Source organism: Harmonia axyridis, chromosome 6 (genome assembly GCF_914767665.1).
Source record: "Harmonia axyridis chromosome 6, icHarAxyr1.1, whole genome shotgun sequence".
NCBI lineage: Eukaryota > Metazoa > Arthropoda > Insecta > Coleoptera > Coccinellidae > Harmonia > Harmonia axyridis.
Window position 1 is genome coordinate 35,774,062 of NC_059506.1, and position 23,490 is coordinate 35,797,551.

The 23,490-nt window shown below is 34.8% G+C and overlaps 2 protein-coding genes and 1 long non-coding RNA gene across 4 annotated transcripts; 2 read left to right on the forward strand and 1 right to left on the reverse strand.

Annotated features, from left to right (window-relative positions):
- The first annotated feature begins 498 nt into the window (after positions 1-498).
- Positions 499-18,608, forward strand: LOC123682049. Of its 2 annotated transcripts, none has more exons than XM_045620439.1 (3): positions 499-606; positions 16,869-16,972; positions 18,069-18,608. In XM_045620439.1, exons 2-3 carry the CDS (start codon positions 16,877-16,879, stop codon positions 18,288-18,290), a joined length of 318 nt encoding a protein of 105 aa, XP_045476395.1. In that variant the 5' UTR covers positions 499-606; positions 16,869-16,876; the 3' UTR covers positions 18,291-18,608. The 2 variants fall into 2 exon arrangements, with proteins under 2 accessions (XP_045476395.1, XP_045476394.1); XM_045620438.1 differs by lacking the exon at positions 499-606 and adding an exon at positions 5,501-5,641.
- A 1,486-nt stretch (positions 18,609-20,094) lies between these two features.
- Positions 20,095-20,607, reverse strand: LOC123682826. The gene is made up of 2 exons (XR_006747885.1): positions 20,480-20,607; positions 20,095-20,429 (listed from the first exon to the last, which is right to left on the reverse strand). It is a non-coding gene; the product is annotated as an uncharacterized LOC123682826 (long non-coding RNA).
- Positions 20,608-20,830: 223 nt separating this feature from the next.
- On the forward strand, positions 20,831-23,474 carry LOC123682081 (protein spindle-F). Its single transcript, XM_045620478.1, has 2 exons — positions 20,831-21,742; positions 23,056-23,474. The coding sequence occupies exons 1-2, from the start codon at positions 21,016-21,018 to the stop codon at positions 23,211-23,213; spliced, it is 885 nt and encodes a 294-aa protein (XP_045476434.1). The 5' UTR covers positions 20,831-21,015; the 3' UTR covers positions 23,214-23,474.
- Positions 23,475-23,490: the final 16 nt, after the last annotated feature.

Sequence of the window (23,490 nt, forward strand, 5' to 3'; positions counted from 1 at the left end):
ATTCCATCAGCCCATAAAGCGCACCAAACAGTCAGTTTTTCTGGATGTAACGGTGTTTCGACATACACTTGAGGATTAGCTTCACTCCAAATGCGGCAGTTTTGTTTGTTGACGTAGCCATTCAACCAGAAGTGCGCTTCATCGCTAAACAAAATAAAATGGACGTAGTGCGCGATACGTATTCCGCACAGAACCATTATTTTCGAAATAAAATTGCACTATTTGCAAGCTTTATTCAGGCGTGAGTCTATTCATGATGAATTGCCAAACCAACCTGAGAATAAATCACTTGACAGCTGTTAAATCGGTCGCCATCTTGGACAGTAATGCCAACTTAAAGTTATACACCTCGAAATAAACACCCTTCACCTTTCAATTGTCTGAATAGATGATGATTTGAACTCAAATTAAAGTAGAACATAAGGTATCTAACGGAAGTATGATTAAGTGAAAATAATCAATTCAAGATTTTTACTTCCTACCTAGAGAGATACTGACAATTAGGTAAATGTATTTGAAGGTATCTAGATTTTAAATGTGCGTTCCTAAATTGGATTATTCTTGTTTTTCTACGTAATGAGTCGAGTGAATATTGAATTTTATCAGGTAATTGAATTCTACCCCAATAGTTTTCTATAAGTATACGTGATAGTTTCATTTTTAAAAATTTTGAAGTGAAAATATAATAGTTGTCATTTTATTTCCGATTTAAAATGAACTTCAAACCAGTTAAGACCGACTCGATCTAATATTTAAAATTTCTATCCAACCCTTTACTACCCTAACCGAATATCCATACCAATTTTAAGCCACATCGAATCGATGATGTCAACTGTCAAAGAGTTAAATTGAAAAGTTGAATTGTGTGTAGGGGTTGAGTTAAATCTAACCCACATCATTTTGGAATCATCCCATTGTATCTAGAAAATTCGTTTTGATATACAAGAGAAAAATTTCGATTCAATAAATTCAACAGTCAATAAAATTAACAAGTGGGCCAACAATAGGTTCAAAACAGTTTAATTTTCAAATTGATTCCTTTGCCTGAATGAGTTTCACGCATAACGATTTTGTGAATTATCTATCAAAGTGATTGAAAACAACTATTTATTTATGAAATTCATTTACAATTTTCCACGCCGGGAAAACATAGGAAAAATGGGGATCCTGCTGATTGAACAATGTGTAACAATAATTTTCCATTTATCTCACAATAGGTATATTTCATTTGATTTCATGCAATTAAACAAAAATTCATAGTGATCCCAGAACTATAACAGGACAATTGGAAAGTCCTCGGTCTACCATAGTAAAACACATTTTTTTGGCAAAATTCGATTTTATTATTCAACATACTTGCCTTTGAGGGAGATACAGCGATTATAGCGATCTTACAACTTTTCGATACCATTTTTGTAGCACGATTTGTCTTTCACTTCAAAATAGGCCTCAGTTTCGGCGATAACTTCTTCATTGGCGCTAAATTTCTTTCCAGCGAACATTCTTTTGAGGTCCGAGAACAAGAAAAAGTCGCTGGGGCCAGATCTGGCGAATACGGTGGATGCAGAAGTAATTCGAAGCCCAATTCATGCAATTTTGCCATTGTTTTCATTGATTTGTGACACGGCGCATTGTCTTGATGTAACAGCATTTTTTTCTTCAATTGGAGCCGTTTTTTAACGATTTCATCCATTAAACGATTCAATAATGCTATATAATAATCACTATTGATGGTCTGGACCTTTTGAAGGTAATCAATGAATATTATACCTTGCGCCTCCCAGAATACTCATGCCATCACCTTGCCAGCTGACTGTTGTGTTTTTCGGTTTTTCGCTTTGGATTCGGTTCATCGTGTGCAGTCCACTCAGCTGACTGTCGATTGGACTGCGGAGTGAAATGAGGAAGCCATGTTTCATTCATTGTCACATATCCACACAAAAATTCGGGTTAATTGCACTTAAACAGCTTCAAACACTGCTCAGAATCATTAACACGTTGTTGCTTTTTATCGATTGTGAGCTCGAGCGGTACCCATTTTGCACACAGCTTTTTCATGTACAAACATTCTTGAATGATTTGATGTACAAGTTCAGATGATATCTTCACAATGTCTGCTATCTCGATCAACTTCACTTTACGGTCATTCAAAATTATTTTGTGAACTTTTTTGATTTTTTCGTCGGTGACAGCCTCTTTTGAGCGTCCACTGCGTTCGCCGTCTTCGGTGCTCATTTCACAACGTTTAAACTCAGTATACCAATCAATGATGGTTGATTTTTCTGGTGCAGACCCCGGAAACTCTTCATCAATCCAAGATTTTGCTTCAACTGCATTTTTTCCCTTCAAAAAGTAACATTTCATCAGCATAAGAAATTCTTTTTTTCCATCTTTTTTCAAATAACAAAAGTAGCTACACTCACAACGCAATATCTCACAAACTAATAGTCGGACTGCTGTCAAATTTTGACACGTACCGTTTAAAGGTTGGTACTAACTAAAAATCATATGGATTTAATACTAGCACCATCATGTGTGCATCAGATCGAGGACTTTTCAATTGGCCTAATAGTGATCCCAGAACAATATTCACCAATGGCCACCCTGTATCAGATCTTCCACATCAAAAACCCTATTTATTTTCACTCCTTGAGGCCATGAAGATCTAAGACGGTAAAAAGATGGTTTCAATTTCACACAAATCGAGATCTCAAAATTAATCAGCAACCCTGGGGTTGGGCAGAAAATATAAATTTTCCATCTTGAGAAACCTGACACTGAGAATCGGACTTTTCAACGAGATATTTTTCCGACTCGGTTTTTCTCATTATCCGATGAATATTGAGATCACAAGTTTAATTGGAACGTAAACGTGACTTCGGACGAGGCTTTTCAATGTTTGTCCCACATTTAGATTGCTCTATTCAACAGGAAAGTGGAGGACTGGATTGATTTTGAACATTGGAGTATACAATGGCATTTTTGCTGGTAGAGTAGCAAGTTGTTTTCTATGGGGAGTGAAATGAAAAGGAGAGAAGTTCGGAAGAGATATATGCTGGTTTATTCTCGTATATATTAGGCCAATTGAAATGTTCCCGGTTTGATGCACAAATGGCGGTGCTAGAATTAAATCCATATGATTTTAGTTAGTACCAACCTTCAAACGGTACGTGTCAAAATTTTAGAGCAGTTCGACAATTAGTTTGTGAGATATTCCGTTGTGAGTGTAGCTACTTTTATTATTCAAAAAAAGATGGAAAAAAACATTTCGTGTGCTGATAAAATATCGCTTCTTGAAGGAAAAAATATAGTTGAAGCAAAATCCTAGCTCCAAAAGGGCCAGACCATCAACAGCGATTATTATATAGCGTTATTGGATCGTTTGAAGGATGACATCGTTGAAAAACGGTCCCATTTGAAGAAAAAAGGTGCTGTTTCATCAAGACAATGCGTCGTGTCACAAATCAATGAAACAATGGCAAAATTGCATGAATTGGACTTCAAATTGTTTCTGCACCAACCGTATTCGCCAGATCTGGCCCCCAGCGACATTCTCCTGTTCTCAGTATTCAAAAGAATGCTCGCTAGAAAGAAATTCAGCGCCAATGAAGAAGTAATCACCGAAACTGAGGCCTATTTTTAAGCGAAAGACAAATCGTACTACAAAAATGGTATCGAAAAGTTGGAAGATCACTATAATCGCTGTATCGCCCTCGAAGCCAACTATTTTGAATAATGAAATCGATTTTTGCCAAAAAAATTTGTTTTACTATGGCAGACCGACGTCTTTCAATTGCCCTGTTAATATCGTATAACGTATGTCTCGGAAGTTTTGGCGCCAATTTCAACTGTATGAAAAATAAAGAAAATTCGAAATGTCGAGTCGGTTTTGTTTTGAAGAGAACAGTCATTCAATAATATGTCATTCGGAGAAGCACTCATTCTGCAAATATCAAAGTCATCGTTGTGTATGATGGAAAGTACCTACTTTACTCTGAGAAATTTCAAAATCAAAGGAAACGACGGATTTTACACCGATAATATTGTAAATTGTCCAGACAATGAAAAATTCGAGGAAAATGCCTAATTTGCTTATGAAGTTTACGTTTGGTGCGCGTTATCAACTGGTGGGATTTCCAGACCTTATGTGTTCCAAAACTTTCGACGAACCTTGGGTAGTTTTTTTTTCAGAGGAATTTTATTTGATTTCTTTTATTGAATCGATAACGAAAATTCTTGAAGATAAGCGATTGGTCCATTATTTCAGAAATAATAGGTTTTTATACTAAAATATTCCAAAAAAATTTGGTCATTTTCGCGAGGCTGCCAACTCTTCTTTTGAATCTAATTTTAACTGTTTTTTTTTTAATTTCGAAATAAAATTTTCATTAACTGCAAGTTCTTCGAAGAATCGGTAAGCGGTGTTTTGATGACGATTCGATGACGTAAAATAAGGAAATGGATGCAAATGAGCGATTGCTCCATTATTTCAGAAATTATAGGTTGTAAACTGAAATTTTCCAAAAAAATTTGATAATTTTCTCGAGGCTGCCAAATTTCCTTGAGGCGTGATACGGACTTGAAACTTCTATATGTATAACACGGCGAATGTTGTCTTCCAAATGGTCAAAGGTTTGTGGATTATCCGCATAGACCAATGACTTTACATAGCCCCACAGAAGGTAGTCTAGCGGTGTTAAATCACAAGATCTTGGAGGCCAATTCACAGGTCCAAAACGTGAAATAAGGCGGTCACCAAACGTGTCTTTCAATAAATCGATTGTGGCACGAGCTGTATGACATGTTGCACCGTCTTGTTGGAACCACAGCTCCTGGACATCATGGTTGTTCAATTCAGGAATGAAAAAGTTAGTAATCATGGCTCTATACCGATCACCATTGACTGTAACGTTCTGGCCATCATCGTTTTTGAAGAAGTACGGACCAATGATTCCACCAGCCCATAAAGCGCACCAAATAGTCAGTTTTTCTGGATGTAAAGGTGTTTCGACATACACTTGAGGATTAGCTTCACTCCAAATGCGGCAATTTTGTTTGTTGACGTAGCCATTCAACCAGAAGTGCGCTTCATCGCTTAAAAAAATAAAATGGACGTATTGCGTATTCCGCACAGAACCATTATGTTCGAAATAAAATTGCACTATTTGCAAGCGTTGTTCGGGTGTGAGTCTATTCATGATGAATTGCCAAACCAAACTGAGAATAAATCACTTGACAGCTGTTGAATCGGTCGCCATCTTGAACAGTAATGCTAACTTAAAGCTATATACCTCGAAAAAAAACACCCATTACAACATTTCTTCAAAAATCAGGAAAATCGGATTGGTATGTTCCCAAACCAACACACGGTATACCACTCCACATCACAGAAAAGGGGATTCCTCAACATCATCCCCTCTACATATAGCGTCATAGCGATAATCGAGAAAAAAAAGTGATTGCCGTATCGTATTAGACATTTCCAACCCCCACTCCCACTCCAAACGATGATAACTTTGGAGGGCCTTATAAATACGGCTGCTCAACCATCCACTATCACATTGGTGTTTGTGTCTTTTGTACCTTAGCATCCACCAGGAGAGCAAGAAGCGTTTCGAAGCGTTCGAAGTGACATTAGAAGGTAAGTGTTAGATAAGGGCTTTGTCGTTGAGGAAAATTAGGGGTTTGATTGAAGACTCTCCATTGTTTTAGAGGGGTTGTATAGGTTGCGCTTTGAATTGGGAATGAGAATTCAAGTCTGCCGTTTATTTTACAATTTTTTATTTGAGTATTTATTGGCACAATTGGATTTCAAATTTCAACAATTTCTTTAATAGTTATCATTGTTCTTTTTATTTATTTTCGAATATTATAGCCTCTTCTGAATATTTTTCGTATGAGATTATTTCTCTTCATTCATCCTTAGTATTTCCTTCATGTTTTAAAGATTGGCTTCTTTTTTTATCATGTTTGATTGAATCTTTAAAATTTTTCTTCTTATTAATTTTTGGTAATGGTAGGTTTCAAAACTTAGCTCTTTTTTTGTCATGAACATAATCAATTGAATTTTTTCGTCAAATACTCATAATATGTTTGATGAATTTGTTAATGATAGGAATAATCGGTCAATAGGATTATTATTATGAACTGAAATATTTAATTAAAATGAAAAGGTAATACAACTAACTGAACTGATAATCAATAGAAATCAAAATTATAGTTAAAAGACATATTAAAGAGTACTACGTTTGAATAATAAAAATCGAGTGGTTTCTAATCCAAAAAAAATTCTTTTCGACTGAAAGGAGTGATACAGAAAGTTTCTGTTTCATTTCTTATTTGATCTGAATCAAAGTTTCAGTTTCAGTCTTTAAAATGGATCGTATTCCGCTTCGTCGAGAATAAAAGTGTTTCAACAACAGATTTTTGCATCACATTTGATGAAATGATGATTGAAAAATGTAAAAATTAATAAAATTTCCATCGGATATATTGAATCCAAATTATGAGTATATAAACTGAGAATCCTATAATTTTATTCGATTTATTAGGTCCTTGGAAATTTATCATTATTTTATTTGTGTGTTGCTTCATCAAGACATTATTTCCAAAAAAATAATAGTACATCTCCTCAATGGTAGTTTTGTGAGATTAACATTTACTATTCATTAAAAAGGAAAATCGAAATAGAGTTTATTTCAATTTTATTTCATTTTTCTAATCAATATGATCCGGGAAGGACAAAATACGTTTCAAGAATAAACAAACTGATGAGGCTTTCAGAAAAACGGCTCAAAAACATGATCAAATTGAAAAAAAAATTATTAGAGATAAACTGAATAAGTAAATATATTACATATAAATCTATAATTCAAAATGTTACTGTAATCAAGATATTTTCATATCTCAAATATAAAAAGTACCGGTTTTTTCACATGCAAAAAAATATGTCTTCTAAATCCCCTTAAATTTTCATCAGTATTCTGGGATGTGTAAGGTATAATATTCATTGATTACCTCCAAAAAGGCCAGACCATCAACAGCGATTATTATATAGCGTTATTGGATCGTTTAAAGGATGAAGTCCTTAAAAAACGGTCCCATCTGAAAAAAAGGTGCTGTTTTATCAAGACAATGCGCCGTGTCACAAATCAATGAAAACAATGGCAAAATTGCTTGAATTGGGCTTTGAATTGCTTCTGTATCTACCGTATTCGCCAGATCTAGCCCCCAGCGAATTTTTCCTGACCTCAGACCTCAAAAGAATACTCGCTGGAAAGAAATTTAGCGCCAATGAAGAGGTAATCGCCGAAACTGAGGCCTATTTTGAAGCCAAAGGCAAATCATACTACAAAAATGGCATCGAAAAATTGGAAGATCGCTATAATCGCTTTATCGCCCTCGAAGGCAACTAAGTTGAATAATAAAATCGAATTTTGGTCAAAAAAATGTGTTTTACTATGGTAGAACGGGGACTTTTCAATTGGCCTGTCATTAGAGATAGTGAAATCTATTTTCATTCGAAAAAATCTTTCTCTAACGCCAATTGAATTCAATTTATATTTTAAAATACGTATAATCTGAAAATTGATTAAAAGTTAATAGAAGATCGATTAATTTTAGAGGTCACCCTATAGAATAATATGAACTCTACACTGCGTGTGTCACTAAATAACACACATCAACTTTTGAATTGAAAAAATCACTGGACCTTGAATCGTACAAGATAAATTTTCACTCTCAAACGAGTGTGATTTTTCCTAAGCATTTTCCACATTCTCCCGGAAGTGTAATCAGTTTTCCCCCAGCCATAAAGTCACAAAACGTTCATAAACGGACTTCCGCACTTCTTGGGTCCTTTGGTGGTAACAAATGATCTCCTTTTTCATCACCGTCCTTGCGTTTGGGGTAACTTTGCTCTCCTGAAAAGGACTTTCGCAGTCCTGGCTAGTCCTAATCAGTGCCAGATGAAAATTCCGACGCTTTTCCAATGGATTTCCACTTCTACGAACATATAAAACCGGAAATAACAGACAGATATTATTACACGCTTTCATTCTCCCCTTTTCCGATTATGTTTCCCTCCATTAAGGAAGCATTATTGGGAAAAATCTTAATTTCGTTCAACCGTGTCGAACACAGTTTTACTTTTCTCGTGAGGTGTTCGGGAAATATGCATTTATGGGAATGAATCGAGAAAAAATTTTTATAGGTCAACTATAGGTTTGGAATATCAAATGGAATAGAAAAGAACTGCAAAAATTGAATGAATTTTATTGATTGAGACAGAACATACGATATTTCAATAAGAGTTTTTTATATGTATAGTGTCAGTTGATAGGACAATTGAAAAGCCCCCGGTCTACCATTTTTTTGCTAAATTCGATTTTATTATTCAACACAGTTGCCTTCCAGGGCGATACAGCGATTATAGCGATCTTTCAATTTTTCGATACCATTTTTCTAGTACGATTTGTCTTTCGCTTCAAAATAGGCTTCAGTTTCGGCGATTACTTCTTCATTGGCGATAAATTTCTTTCCAGCGAGCATTTTTTTGAGGTCTGAGAACAGGAAAAGTCGCTGGGGGTCAGATCTGGCGAATACGGTGGATGCAGAAGCAATTCGAAGCGCAATTCATGCAATTTTGCCGTTGTTTTCATTGAGTTGTGACACGGCGCATTGTCTTGATGAAACTGCACCTTTTCCTTCCTAAAAATGGGGTCGTTTTTTAACGATTTCGTCTTTCAAACGATCCAATAACGCTATATAATAATCTCTGTTGATGGTCTGACCCTGTTGGAGGTAATCAATGAATATTATACCTTGCGCATCCCAGAATACTGATGCTATAACCTTGCCAGATGACTGTTGTGTTTTTCCTCGCTTTGTGTTCGGTTAATCGTGTGCAGTCCACTCAGCTGACTGTCGATTGGACTCTGGAGTGAAATGATGGAGCCATGTTTCACCATTGTCACATATCGACGCAAGAATTCGGGTTTATTGCACTTAAACAGCTTCAAACACTGCTCAGAATCATTAACACGTTGTTGCTTTTTATCGATTGTGAACTCGCGCGGCACTCATTTTGCATACACCTTTCTCATGTACAAATATTCGTGAATGATATGATGTACACGTTCAGATTGATATATTCACAATGTCTGCTATCTCGATCAACTTCACTTTACGGTCATTCAAAATTATTTTGTGAAATTTTTTTATTTTTTCATCGGTTACAGCCTTCTTTGAGCGTCCACTGCGTTCACCGTCTTCGGTTTTCATTTCACCATGTTTACACTTAGCATACCAATAAATGATGATTGATTTTATTGGTGCTGACCCTGAAAACTCTTTATCAAGCCAAGATTTTGCTTCAACTGTATTTTTACCTCAAAAGCAATATTTTATCAGCAACAAAATTCTTTTTTTTCCATCTTTTTTCAAATAACAAAAGTATCTACACTCACAACGCAATACCTCACAAACTAATGGTCGGACTGCTGTCAAATTTTGACACGTATCGTTCGAAGGTTGGTACTAACTAAAAATCATATGAATTCAATACTAGCACCGCCGTCTGTGCATCAGACCGGAGACTTTTCAATTGTCCTAATAGTAAGCTTGTTAACTTTAGGTCTTATTCAGACACAAAGTCAACATTGTCAGATTATAAATTATAGAAATATGTGTAATATTACAAAATATCCAATAAGGAACACATCGAACTCGTATAATAAAGGCATCAGCAGGTGAAATTCCCACAAATACCACTCGAAGCTCACAGACAGTGCTATCAGTATTACCAGCCAATTCCCTTAGTCAGAGAGACACCGAATCCGAGAGATAAATATTCATCATGCCACTTCAACCGAACTCTGTTTATCCTAGTGGAAATTTAACGAAAGAAAAGCCATCGAAATGGCTTGGCAGCAAAAGTTTTCCGAATATCCATATCCCGATGCGTTCAAGCAGCGATTCCATCTGATGATGAGTTATTCAAGGATATTATTTGATGAATGTATAATTTTACGCATCTTAAATCAAGTAGGGGTGGAATATTTAATGCCAATCGTTAAATAAAGAAGATTTCAAAATGCTACAAGTCAAGCAGCACTGGACTAGTACAATACCTGGATGCGTGACTGCTTTTCAGGTTGAAAAGCACCCGAAATTTCTTCTACAGGGTGTTTTTTTTAGAGCTATAGAACTTCAAAATGCAATAAAACAACGATGGATTATTCGATTGACATAAATTTTATTTATCCGCAAGATAATCTTGTGGCATTACATTTTAAATATGATTTCTGGCATATGACCGCCACGGCTGGCTCGGATGTAGTCCAATCTGGACGTCCAATTTTCGATGACTTTTTCCAACATTTGTGGCCGTATATCGGCAATAACACGGCGAATGTTGTCTTCCAAATGGTCAAGGGTTTGTGGCTTATCCGCATAGACCAATGACTTTACATAGCCCCACAGAAAGTAGTCTAGCAGTGTTAAATCACAAGATCTTGGAGGCAAATTCACAAGTCCAAAACTTTAAATTAGGCCGTCATCAAACGTATCTTTCAATAAATCGGTACTGGCACGAGCTGTGTGACATGTTGCGCCGTCTTGTTGGAACCACAGCTCCTGGACATCATGGTTGTTCAATTCAGGAATGAAAAAGTTAGTAATCATGGCTCTACACCGATCACCATTGACTGTAACGTTCTGGCCATTATCGTTTTTGAAGAAGTACGGACCAATGATTCCACCAGCCCATAAAGCGCACCAAACAGTCAGTTTTTCTGGATGTAACGGAGTTTCGACATACACTTGAGGATTAGCTTCACTCCAAATGAGGCAGTTTTGTTTGTTGACGTAGCCATTCAAGCCGAAGTGCGCTTCATCGCTAAACAAAATAAAATGGACGTAGTGCGCGATACGTATTCCGCACAGAACCATTATTTTCGAAATGAAATTACACTATTTGCAAGCGTTGTTCAGGCGTGAGTCTATTCATGATGAATTGCCAAACCAAACCAAACTGAGAATAAATCACTTGACAGCTGTTAAATCGGTCGCCATCTTGAACAGTTCTGCCAACTTAAAGTTATAAACCTCGAAAAAAAACACCCTATAGTTACCCAAAACAAAAATACTCACTCAAACAATAAGCAACAAAGCAACCTCTCATCAGCGTCCTGTAAAATCTTAAGGAACTAAACTATGGAGAACCCCTTAAACTTAAATGATCAAGATCCTTTGAAATCCTATAAACATCCCTGAATGAACAGCAGAACAGTCACGTAATGTTTGAGAAGACAAATATTAACTGGAAATCCCTCTAACTTCGATAATGAGCTGTCTGGATGTGGTGTTATGTTCCTGTTTACCATTAAATTACATCTGGAAGTTTCTTGGTGTCATGGTCTGATCGCAAATGGGATTGAATTGATCCTTTTATGCCCTGTGGGATGACGAATGCTCTTGCAGAGTTTCGATACTGATTAATCTTCAGGGTCGACTGCCAGAGAGATTGATCTGAACGATCGTAGGTGGGAACATAGGAGGTCTGGTCTTGACTTTAAATCAAGTCAAGCTCAAGCTAAGCCATGAATCCCTAGTCGTGGTCACGAGAATATTGGGTAATTTCTATTCGATATTCTTCTAGAATATCCTAAGGTTCTGGTATCAGCATAAACTTCGAAAATCTTAAGTCAAAATATCAGAATATAATGCCCCTCAGAGTGGCAACTAATATAGAAATGTAATACACCTTTGTGTACAATTCACAACATGGAATGAAAACAAATCAATAGAGACCAACTCAAATCTTCACCTTTATGATTCATCAAGCTCAACTTTTTATTCCTAATTTCATATTTCCACGCTCCCTACTGAACCGAAAGTGCGCAACACAAGGGGATGGAATCAAGATTCAACATGATACCCTTGTCATCCCACAAATTCTAGGCTTTTCTCCTTGACGTATTCATCGTCCTTTAGGAATAGCTTGCAACAGGAGAAACTCATTTAATTAGTTGTCTGAAAATTAGATAGATTGTTCGTGGCTTACCCACTACAATTCGCGAGGATTTGAATAGTATTCTGGAGGTATACAGGTATATCAAAAAACTCAAGGTGTATTATATTTGCTTCTTCTTTTTTATGAGAAATCATAGTGTGCAACTTTCTGAGCAAAGAGTAAAACTATAACTATAGCATTTTAAGGCATATAAGAGGGCAGTAACTTGGATAGGAAGAAACTTAAAACAGAAATATATGAAAGATTCTTACACCCTTCATATTTCGTCAGAATAACACCTCCTAAAATCTGCTGAATCTATTCAAGACCATACTACTAATATAAAATAGCGTATTTGTCTCAAAGCTTTAGGTACAAGTTTCTTCAGTTTTTTCAAGCTGTTTCATATCCATGACTAATGCCATAAATAAGAAACCAAAGCGCATTACATCAGAATCCTGGCTGTTGATGAAATTACCTCTGAATTTCAAATAATTGAGCTGATATTCAACAGAAGACTCCTGGATTATCTTCTTTATGCAATTACCCTAATTGTTCTTAATTTGTTCAAACTTCCAATTCAAGAACTCCAGACCGAATGTTCTCAACAACTAACCGAACTTCCTAGATGATCCTAGCACGTTTTGTCCCCGCGTTCAGCATTATCAAGCCATCTAACGAAAGCCACTCGAAGAAACTGTAGCTCTTGTTCCAATTAACTAGGTTATAAATTCGCAAAATTAGCTACTAATTTTCATCATCTAATTTAATCGTCTTCTTTTATCGTCTGAGCCAAAAAACAGGTGTGAAGGGAGAAAATTGGGTAAGATGTTGATTTATAGCCTCAACCGCTGCTCGGTTGTTTTTTGGAAGCTAACTGGGCGAGAAATATTACGGTGACTTCCTGCTTTTCATCATTTTTAAGTGGTTGAGTGTAAGGTTTTTTAATTTCTTGATGTAACAAGGAACAAGTAAGCGTACTTCCGTTGATGTGAATAGGTATAGAAAATTCGATTTATATTTATTCAATGCAAAAGTACCGTTGACAGAGAACACAGAAAATATCCATCTAATTATCTCATATGGAAAAGCTTTGCAGCCATCTTCTATTTGGCAGAAATCAGCAAAAATTTGATGACAATCGTTCAACAGAGTTACTAGGGATACACGGCTTGGCTTGACTTTTAAGCTACTTGGCTTGAGCTTGACTTGATTTCAAGTCAATCTCACGTCAATTAGTAGTTTTTCAATCTCAAATCAAGTTTTTATCAAGTATTGGAGTCATATCAAGCTATTTGATTTTTAGCAGTTTTATTTTGTAGTGTCACATCAATAAGAAAATTATGAAATGAGAAGGAACCTCACCAAAAACACTTTTATTTATTGAACTTATTGTATGAAAGAAGTGAAAATATCAACTTTTTGAAATAGAAACATGAATTAAATCACTATAAATCATAATAAAATAAAAAATAATGAAAAAATAAAGTTTCTTAATATTGAGAAACCTCCAGGCTTTGTTTGATTTCATAATTTTTCATCCAGGATCTAAGACACATGAGGCTTCGTATAAATTTGTTACCTGACCTATTGCGGGTTTTTGTAACTGTAAGATCAGCTCTGGAAAATTGTTTTTCAACAGGAACTGAAGATGCTGGCGTTGATAAAAAATCCTTGGCCATTTTGGCCAAGTTTGCAAAGATATTTCTGAAACAACCAAAATCTACCGATAGATTTCATAGAAATGTGAGAAAACTACTAATAAAGTCACATTGGCGAATGCTTCAGTCTCTCGGCGCTCGAGGAATCTCCTTATTTAGTCTAAGCGCGCACGAGATTGCAGAAATATATGCCGTGCGACGCGTGCATATCAAGCTCAAGTAATATCAAGTAGCTTGATATCAAGTCAAGCAATAAATGTCTAAAATCAAGTCAAGTCAAGCTCAAGTAGGTAATTTTTCAGGAGCTGGATTTTCAAGTCAAATAGTTCATTAAAATGTCAAGCTACTTGGTTCGATGAATCCCTAAGAGTTACCAATAATTAGATGCTATAATGTGTTCCTACATATCTTCAAATCAAGAAAATGAATGATCTGTATCCTGAATATGTTGCAATCCAATTACGAATCCACGAAACCAATCCCCTTCAGTTTAAGCAACATTGTAGAGATTCACCTTCATCAAAACAATTTCACCAGTAAAGATACCTAATTTTCGAGCAAGCTATCTGAAACACCGAATTTTACGATTCCATGTTTTATGTACGATTTGCAACCTTATACGTTCACGTTTTATGATCGAGGCGTACGCAAATACTCAACATACCGAGACTTTACTCCTCTACTAGGCGAGAATTGGATTTTACGTCTCTTTGATGACGCCTTACACAGATAGGGAAGGATTTGAATTTATCCAAACGTCTGTGTTCCCAGGGTGTTGGACTATGTGAAAGTGTTCCTGTCTTCTAATCCTCTCTATTTTTCCTTCAGAATTATCTGAGAGAAATTTAGACCCTCGAAATAAATTATTTTCCAATAAGAAGTTTCATCTTGAATAGCCTGCTATCTGGGCAGCTATCAATGGACTAGTTTTCATTTTTTTGTTAAGGATTAATTCTAAAAATTTAAGTAAAATGAAACAAAAATGTGGAAGAATCATTTAAATATCTCTAGGAATGAAAAAGTTATGGGACTTTGAAGTTGCGCTTGGAAGAATAATTTCATAGTACGTGTAAGTGTCGTGACGTCACACACTGGCCGAGTTTTATGTGCATTCAGGCTGTTTTCCATTCGACCGTTAGCAAAGCCTTTCTACGGATCCCTTAGGAGTGTGGCTTTGATAATCCTAAGTTTGTACACGGAATTCTTCAGTTCTCGGACTAAATATTTTCGAAGGAATCGATAGATTCCCTACAAAGTTATCGAGGACATACAGCCGCAAATGTACTAATTGGTCAAAGAACATGTTTTCTATCAAAATGAAACCTCTCATTGAAAAACCCTTCACTTCTATTGTTTCCTCTTCTTGTGACTGAGCTGAGGAAGCAATAAGGAAGTCACTAGGTGAAACCGTCCTGCACAAGAACACATTTTTAAGCTATCCAAAGGAAAACATATCAGAAATTTCGACACTTCCGATTGTAAAGTCCCAAGAACACCCCCATGAGGTACTCCTCCTCACTTCAAACCCCGCCAACTACCGTAAAAATTCAACGTCCTGCAGCTTGTTTCCTGACACCGATTTCCTGCGAACGCCCACACCTGTCACGGCCTGCATCGGCTGCCAGCAGGAATCAACAGGTGTATCCTACGTTCACGTTCATCTCCCAGCCATTTCTGCTGGTGTTTGTGTGGAAAACCCTTCTGTATTTCCATTATTCACGTCAAGTTTGCCAATCGACGAATTCATAACCAGACATCTCGCGACGTTAAGGCTGGATGACAGTTTGTTTTCACAAGTTTGTGAACAGATATTGAATTTCGGTGTTTTTTCCAGTATCCCTTGTTTCTTGTCCTTTACAAGGCAGTTTGACATATGGAAAACATTTTTGACGCTTTCGCGTTGAAATATGAGGGTTGTCGTAATCTATGCTGATTGCGTTTTGGTTTATATAAACATAGATAGAGAGAGCATATTTCATTTTCTGTAAGCAAATTTTGTCCCCAACATGAACTATCAAATTTGACATGAAGCGCGCGGAAATGAAAACATATCAGTGATGCGATATTTCACTCAATTCGCGAGTTTCTCCACAAAGAATGCACTTCTTATTTCCCAAAGGGAATCAACGTTTCATATCAACTCAAAATATATTGAGATGAATACCTAAATATATCAGAAATTCAGAAAACAAACTGTAAGCGCGCCAAACGACGTGAAACAACCGATAACACTAGGAGAGCAAAAGTTGCCAAACCTTGGATTTCAGCAGGTAGATACAGGAAATAATAAATATTCTGCTTATTATAAATTCGACAATTAGGAAAAATATCGGATTCCAAATATTGAAATTTGCATATTTAATATGAAATCATTCAAATAAATATATTTTATTCAATATAATATAGATTCATAACGATATAATAATATTGTGGATTTGAAAATATATCACAATCCGACAACGTATTCAAACCATGTTGGGGACATGTAAAAATTGCGTATACTCCCTCTATTTATGCTTAGTACTCTAAATTTCAAACTAATAAACCAAATGTGACATTTCATTATCGTTCTGGCATCCAAAAATATCCTCATCTCCCACCCTATCTGAAAAAGATTGGATAACGACGAAAAAGCATGAGAAATGTGACAAATCTATCGAACTGCTCCCCCAAATCGAGTTACCTCGATTATCTGGAAAGGTTTTCCATTGAAAGACATCGGAATCAACTTTGGGTAAATGGCGCTTTTTCCAAATTACCGTCAAGATGATGTGAAAACCGAATTACGATTAATGAGGGAAAAAATGAGAGAATAATCGAGAAGTAGGCGATGGGAACTTGAGAAGAATTCGCTGAAATATCCAACGTATTAGATACGAGGCAAAAACGAGAATTCGAGTTTGTAGAACTTCTTATCCTTCAACGTTTTTTCGCTTCAAATGTTACTTTGCATACTTTTAAGACAAAAATAAGACTACCCTTTTCTAAAAAAAAACTTGTGAGAAAAAACATCTAAGAATTAGTAATTAGTACTATAAAACTAAAGTATCAATCTTTATGAAAAGGACAACATCGTTGTTAGAACTGCGTAAAACACAAATAATGATGTCATGGAATAGTATGAGGAAACGACAGATATTTTCATCAATTATTGGTAATTTTATTCTATTTCTGAAATGTATTTTTTCTTGCAGTGACCAAAATGTCAAGTGACCTGGTTAGATTAACAAGCTTCCTGCTTCTCTGTCTTCTTGCAGCTTCCATAGCTGCAAAACCGTCGCATTTCCCAGATAACCAGGTGAGTATGAAAAATTGGTCACCTTGCCAATGGTTCAGACGGTTCTAAAATATTAGCCTTACACAACACTTTTTCTTCAAGTCTTGTTACACTTTTCATCTCCCAGGAAGTTTTTATTTAAGCATACGCAATACCAACCATAAATTCAAAACAGCTGGAATTCCTCACCAAAATCGACAAGCGAGATATGGATATCCTATCAAATGGTCAACGCGCACCCTGTATCAGGATATACTGATATTCGTTAGCATCTACCCCCCAAACAGAATTTCATTGAAATGAGAATTCAATTCTAAAAGTTGAGGTTATTGCAAGAATTTGAGGACACACGGGCCGACAGACATAAGATGAGATTTAAGTTGTTCAGAATAAAATTTCGCATTCTGCGAGGTGGAAATTTGAAATTGGAAACCAAAAATATCATCTATTCTTATGAAATCAATATAGGAATAGAAAACCACGTCGAACCCCAACTTGGCCTGATAATGATATTTAAACATCCCTGAAGAATTGTTTTTAAATCTGATTCAGGATTCCAAATTAAAATCAGCATCATTAGTGCAAGCGTAAGAAGATCAATTCAGATGGAGAACTACAGAGAAAATAGAAATAACATTTTCGCATTCAAGAATTCAATTGTTCCCATTTAAGAAAGAGCTTTTAAATGGAGAATCCAATTTGTTCGATTGGAAAAACCATCATTAGCTAGGGCAGTTCTCATTACAATTAGGTTTTCTTACGCTGTATTGTTACCGGGTGTAGAATTATAAATGGACCAATCTACATCGCTACAAGTTTATTGGAAAGTTGGGTTTTTGTAATACCTCGAACACTCAAGCAGAAACCAATAGGTTTACAGTATACAGAGTGTTCTAGAAGCTCTATGACAAACTTTCGAGATTCTCTCAGTGATCATCAAATTTGGGACATCCTGTATACAATTCAAACCATAATTACATATTAGTATCTACTTCAGAAGCTAGTAAATCCATTCAAAAATTAAAAACATTTATAACACTCATTCAACCCAAGAAAAGGTCCTCCTTTGTACTTTAGTGGTCCTTCGAGCTGGATACTAACCTTTGGTTGCTTTCAGGTGACTCCAGATGGCGATAGGAGCGACATGATAGACCCTGGACTGCTAAACGCATGGAGAAGATACGATCTTATGATGAGAAGACTGACTGCAGACTATGATAACGCTAACATGGCCAACGAAAATCCTCTGGAACGTATGTTCAGAAACCCAGAGATGAAGAGGCAAGGAAGAAGCTATCGTCAATGCTACTTCAACCCAATCAGCTGTTTCAAGAAATAAACATACCTACTTATATCAAACATCAATTAAAACCACAGCGACCGATATCATATCCATGAACGAATGTTAAAAAAAAAAAGTTTGCGCACCCTCTATATCATATATGAACGTGTTACTTTCCTTACTTTTCATTTCGAAGATGTCAAAAATATATTTATGTATTTGAAATCGGTGTGATCAAAGATATTCCATGTTAGATTTTAATGTTATAGTAAATTAAGGAATGTTATACTGTTAAAGGAGGGGGGATTAATGAATGACGTTTGTGACAGACATATTATATCAAGATGTACAGAGAATATATATTCCAACAAATAAGGAAGGGTTTCGTTTCAATACATCTCTCACAATATCTGAAATTGATAATAATATTCCACCAATAATAATTTTTGCCGCCAAGTTGGTACAATTAGCCTCCATAAATTATTTTTATGGTTAGGTTAGGTTGATATTTGCATAAGTGTATAATTTCTTGAAATCCCTTCTTTTCATCAAAAACCAAACAATTTGTAAAAAGAAAAAAATCAATTCTTCCCAAATTTCGCCATAGATTTAATTTTAGATTGAATTCAAAATTGATCGAAAATCTCCGTCAGCCTTCAATAAGGAAAAATATATACAACTCTAATTTTTCATTTATATTTAATATTATATGAATAAAAACAACATTTCAAACTAAAAATAAATTCAGTATTTCCTGAACAAAAATTACTTAATTTCTGAAAGCACTTAAAATTTTAACATAATCTTAATTTAACTTTAATCTTGTCCAATGAAATACAAAGTCAGTTTTCACTTATAAAAGGAACCATATTCTGCAACCCATAAAGTTGTAAGAAAGTGAGTTTGTCATTATGACACAATTCTCAAATTATTCAAATAACACTTCAAACTCATTTCTTTCAAAATCAATCATAAAAATGGTATGGGGCAGTAACTCTTAATCAATTTAAAAAACTAAAAACAGGACGAATAAAATTTAAAAAAATTAATAAAACTTCTTAAAAACTCATATTAAAAAATCAACAGAATAAAAATATTAAAACCTAACCTTTAAAACAGCATTCATACTCATGGAGGGGAAGTGAACTACCCCTCAAAATTCTGGTGCAACCATTCATGGAATATTTACAGGGATACCTAATTTCGGTGTAAATTTTCTCCATTAAAGTACATCTGAAGGAAGCTTTTCTTGAAGAACATTGATAACATTTTCTTGAATTAATCTCAAAACAATTGTTGCAGTAGTTGTGTCCCTTCCAACAGGAATATATTGGGGGTCTTAAGAAGTTGGTACACCTAGGGCACCTCATCATGTACTGAACTTCGAGGTTCAGTAAAATTTGAGAAGTGTACTGGAAAAAAAATTGTCTGTCAATACATAGATAACTCGGTTATCAAATCACATAGTACACATATTTCTTTTCATTTCAGTAAGGAATTCACACCAAAAATTAACTCTGATTGGATTAGTCAATTATAACCATAAAAATCCTCAAATTTAAATACCTATCATCGTTATGAGGGTAGCACAAGATAATAGAATTTTCAATTACATGTTATTTTTAGTAGTATTTGTTGTTCTTACCTGTTGATACATCTGACAATAAGTTTGATTACGTTAAAACAGTTGATAACTCATTAACGAAGGTAGTAGAGATACACACAGCGCAGGTGCAACATAAAAACAACCGTTCCTAAACACTATTTCGCGCCAACGCAGTGGGAATGAAAATATAACCTATTTCTCAGCTATCTAATATAACCATAAATGTTATAATCTGTGATCTAAAAAACAACTAGGTAAATGAAAGATTTTATTAAATATTACATACTTATTTTATATACACAATGACTTTCGTGCATCTGTACAATAACTCCCCTACAAATCATGTTACAACCAAACTTAGAATAGCAACATCGAAAAAATAAAGCATTGTGTATGTTTTCTAGCTGAATGCTCCTATTCTGAGTTTTAGCTGTATTACATCCAGGACATATAAAAGAATTCCTTAAATAACAGTTTTCACAATAGTTATGACCATCGGTGCATACAAACATTGGCGGCCTTAGAAAACTTCCACATTTAGGACATTTGAGTATTTCCAAAAGTTTCTTGTTTAGAATTTTATCAGAACCCTGAAAAGAAAAATATTGTAATCTAGTAATTAACTATTAAATCTACATACCGAAATGAAAGTCATTGAAGGTATCTTCCGCAATTGGTCAGTCATTTTCAGGTGAGAAATTCCTGAATATTTATTCTGCCTCAAAAATCGAATCACGCATGTGCTTGGCGCATGCGATCAAATTTGAGGATTCTATGGTCTTATTGTTGAGAGGAATTTTCTCAGCAATTTTCTATGATCTCAATTTCTAGCACTTCAGAACTACTGTGTAACTTTTTTTTTTCATAAAAAGAAATCAAAATAGAAATCAATTGAGAATGCTGCTTGCGAAATGAAATTATCAGGATGACATCAACGTATAATTATTTAATATTCATAATAATTTTTGTGGACATTTCAAGATGTCACTGATGACATTAACGTCATCGTTATCGGTAGTTATTAAAAACAATTCAACAATCAGCAGAATTGAAAACTCAAAATAGATAACAATGTAAGAACAATAAAATTATGTGCAACTGAAACAATTTTCCATTTTCAAACACTTTTGTACATAAACATCAGTTTCTCATATTTTCATTTAATTTGAAGTTAAAATGGATGCAGAAGAAGATCCGAGTTCTAAACAAGCTTTAAGGATTGCGATTCGTATTCTTAGAGAAAGATGTAATACATTCCAAAACAGAATTGGCGTTTTGGAACGCGAAAACAAAGAATTAAAATTAGAATTACAAAGGCATGTTCCGAACAATTCCTCCTTAACTGAGATTGATTCATTAAAACAACGTTTAGCCTCCGCAGAGGAACAAAATGGGTTTATACTCAACAAAATGAAAATCATCTCACAAGAGAATCTACAACTCTGGTCGAATTTAGGAAAATTGTCCTATGCTAACAAATCTCTAGGTTCACATTTGAATAAAATTAACAATTCTCTATCTCAACATGCTAATAATCATCAACCATTGATTAGATCAAAAACTTTCACTCAAGAGAAGCCATCAGTTCATAATTCTTCAGAGAAGTATATAGTTAAAGAAGAAAAATTGGATTTAGAAGATGTTTCTTTAAAATTGATGAGTAACATAAGTGATGTACAGAATGAAGTTGACTCTTTGACTTCACTCTCTGAAGATTTTAAAAATGTTGGGACATTGGAAAATGTTATAACTAGCTCTTTGGGCTTTAAATTTGATGAAGATGACAATGAAGTTGTTCTTGATGGTTTAGAAATATTGAAGGAATTGGAATTTACTAGGGATGAGAGTCAAAGGCAAACTAAAATTTTGAAGGAAACTTTGGAATGTTTAAAGGCTTTAAAAGGTGGATATTATTTCTTAGATATATGAACTGTCATTTACTAAATCAAACATTTTACCAATAAGTAGGGTAAATGCACTGGTTAGCCGACCGGCACTGGTTCTCAACCATTCCGTGATTTGAGATAAAATAATAATAAAAATATATCATGTAGTGCGAAATATTTTCGCGGTACGTATTCTCGACCATTCTACCCTTCCAAGATAGTTTGCATAGTAGTGGTATAGGTCAAAGTTTTTGCGCTAAAAATTAGTTTATAATCATCTATCATAGAAAAGGATTCTTTCTCGTCCTCTCTTAGAAAAGTGCTTTGTGATATATGACCAGAAAATAGTAATTATTTCTTATTTTAAATGAATTATGTGTGTATATTTTGTTCCATATCAACTATAACATAAATTTTTGAGTGTATTTCAATTAAGAAGCAGATAAATGTATATTTTTTTGTTAAATATTCGGCGGTCGCGAACTGGTATTGGAAAATTTGTATCTTTTATTTCTCGACCAAAGTGGTCGAGAACCAATATGTTACTTCAATAATTGTTTATGTCAACCGATATATTTCTGTTGGATCATTTTCGTTTTTTTTTCGATACCCTGATTCATTTATATATCTACTTTCTGAATATTAGTTTGCGACCACCGAATTAACGTTGAAACATTTATTTCTACCCTTTGTTTATTCGCGGTCGAGAACCCATTTGATTGTACTTAATTCTCGACCACTGGTGGTCGGTGTTTTATATTTTATTTACTCATTAGTTTCTAAATAGATATTAAGAGCAAAATAAGAAATAACCAAATAATGTTGAATGAGTTGCTATTTTGAAATATTTATAGAAAGTGGAAACTTTTGCAAAATATTTTTTTTTTACGTTTCGAGTGTTTCTTACTTGATTAGCTCATCTGAAACCCATCTGAGTGATAGGTAGTGATGTCGATGGTACGGTATGAAAGTAAGTACTAATCACTCATCTCGCTCTAAAGTTTTTTAAAAAATTTTTAAGTGGAGCGGCCACTAATATTAGTGGTCGAAAACTAACACAAAAATGGTCGAGAACTCTGCGGCGTGGTCGAGAACCGAAGGTTATTGAGATTTTCTATATGTTTCCACATTTCAAAGGTTAAATGCGGAAAGAACGTTTAAAATTATAGGACAAATCTTTTAAAACTAACCAAAGAATCGATGAACACCAACACCATTGAAATTTGATAAGTTTATGTGTGAAAAAATCGTGCTCGAAATCGATGTTTCTGTTAACTGGTCGAGAACCAGTGCATTTACCCTATACTCAATAGAAATATTTTTTTTTTAGAAAAGCAATCAATGCACAGAAGAGTAGACTCAAATACAAATGACTCATTGAAAATGTGCCCCATGTGCAGTCAACAATTCCCTGAAGAAATGCCTTTTCCAGCATTTGTTAATCATGTGGAGTCTCATTTTAAAGCTCAAGATAATGGAATTTTATAAATTGTTAGAGTATTTTCTAATGGAATATGATCTGAAGTGTTCAAAAGAAATACTTTTCACCTAAGTCCTTAGAGAAAATAGAGAAGACTTGGTAACTGAAGATTGACGAACAAGATTGCTGTCCTGACAAAGAATATTTTCTCATATTTACTTGAACGATGAATGTTTCTTGTAATTTGTTTTCCATTTGTATTTCTTAATTTTTTTGTGTTTGTATTGTGAATTCATTAGGCAATTATAAGAAATATTTTGAATTATAAAGGGTGTTTCAATTTTT

What these genes read in the sequence shown, in the direction of transcription:
- LOC123682049 (XM_045620439.1), top strand. Translation starts at nt 16,877, where the DNA reads ATGTCAAGTGACCTGGTTAGATTAACAAGCTTCCTGCTTCTCTGTCTT. An exon ending in CGCATTTCCCAGATAACCAG is followed by an intron (nt 16,973 to 18,068) that starts GTGAGTATGAAA and finishes GGTTGCTTTCAG; the next exon opens with GTGACTCCAGATGGCGATAG.
- LOC123682081 (XM_045620478.1), top strand. Translation starts at nt 21,016, where the DNA reads ATGGATGCAGAAGAAGATCCGAGTTCTAAACAAGCTTTAAGGATTGCG. An exon ending in ATGTTTAAAGGCTTTAAAAG is followed by an intron (nt 21,743 to 23,055) that starts GTGGATATTATT and finishes TTTTTTTTTTAG; the next exon opens with AAAAGCAATCAATGCACAGA.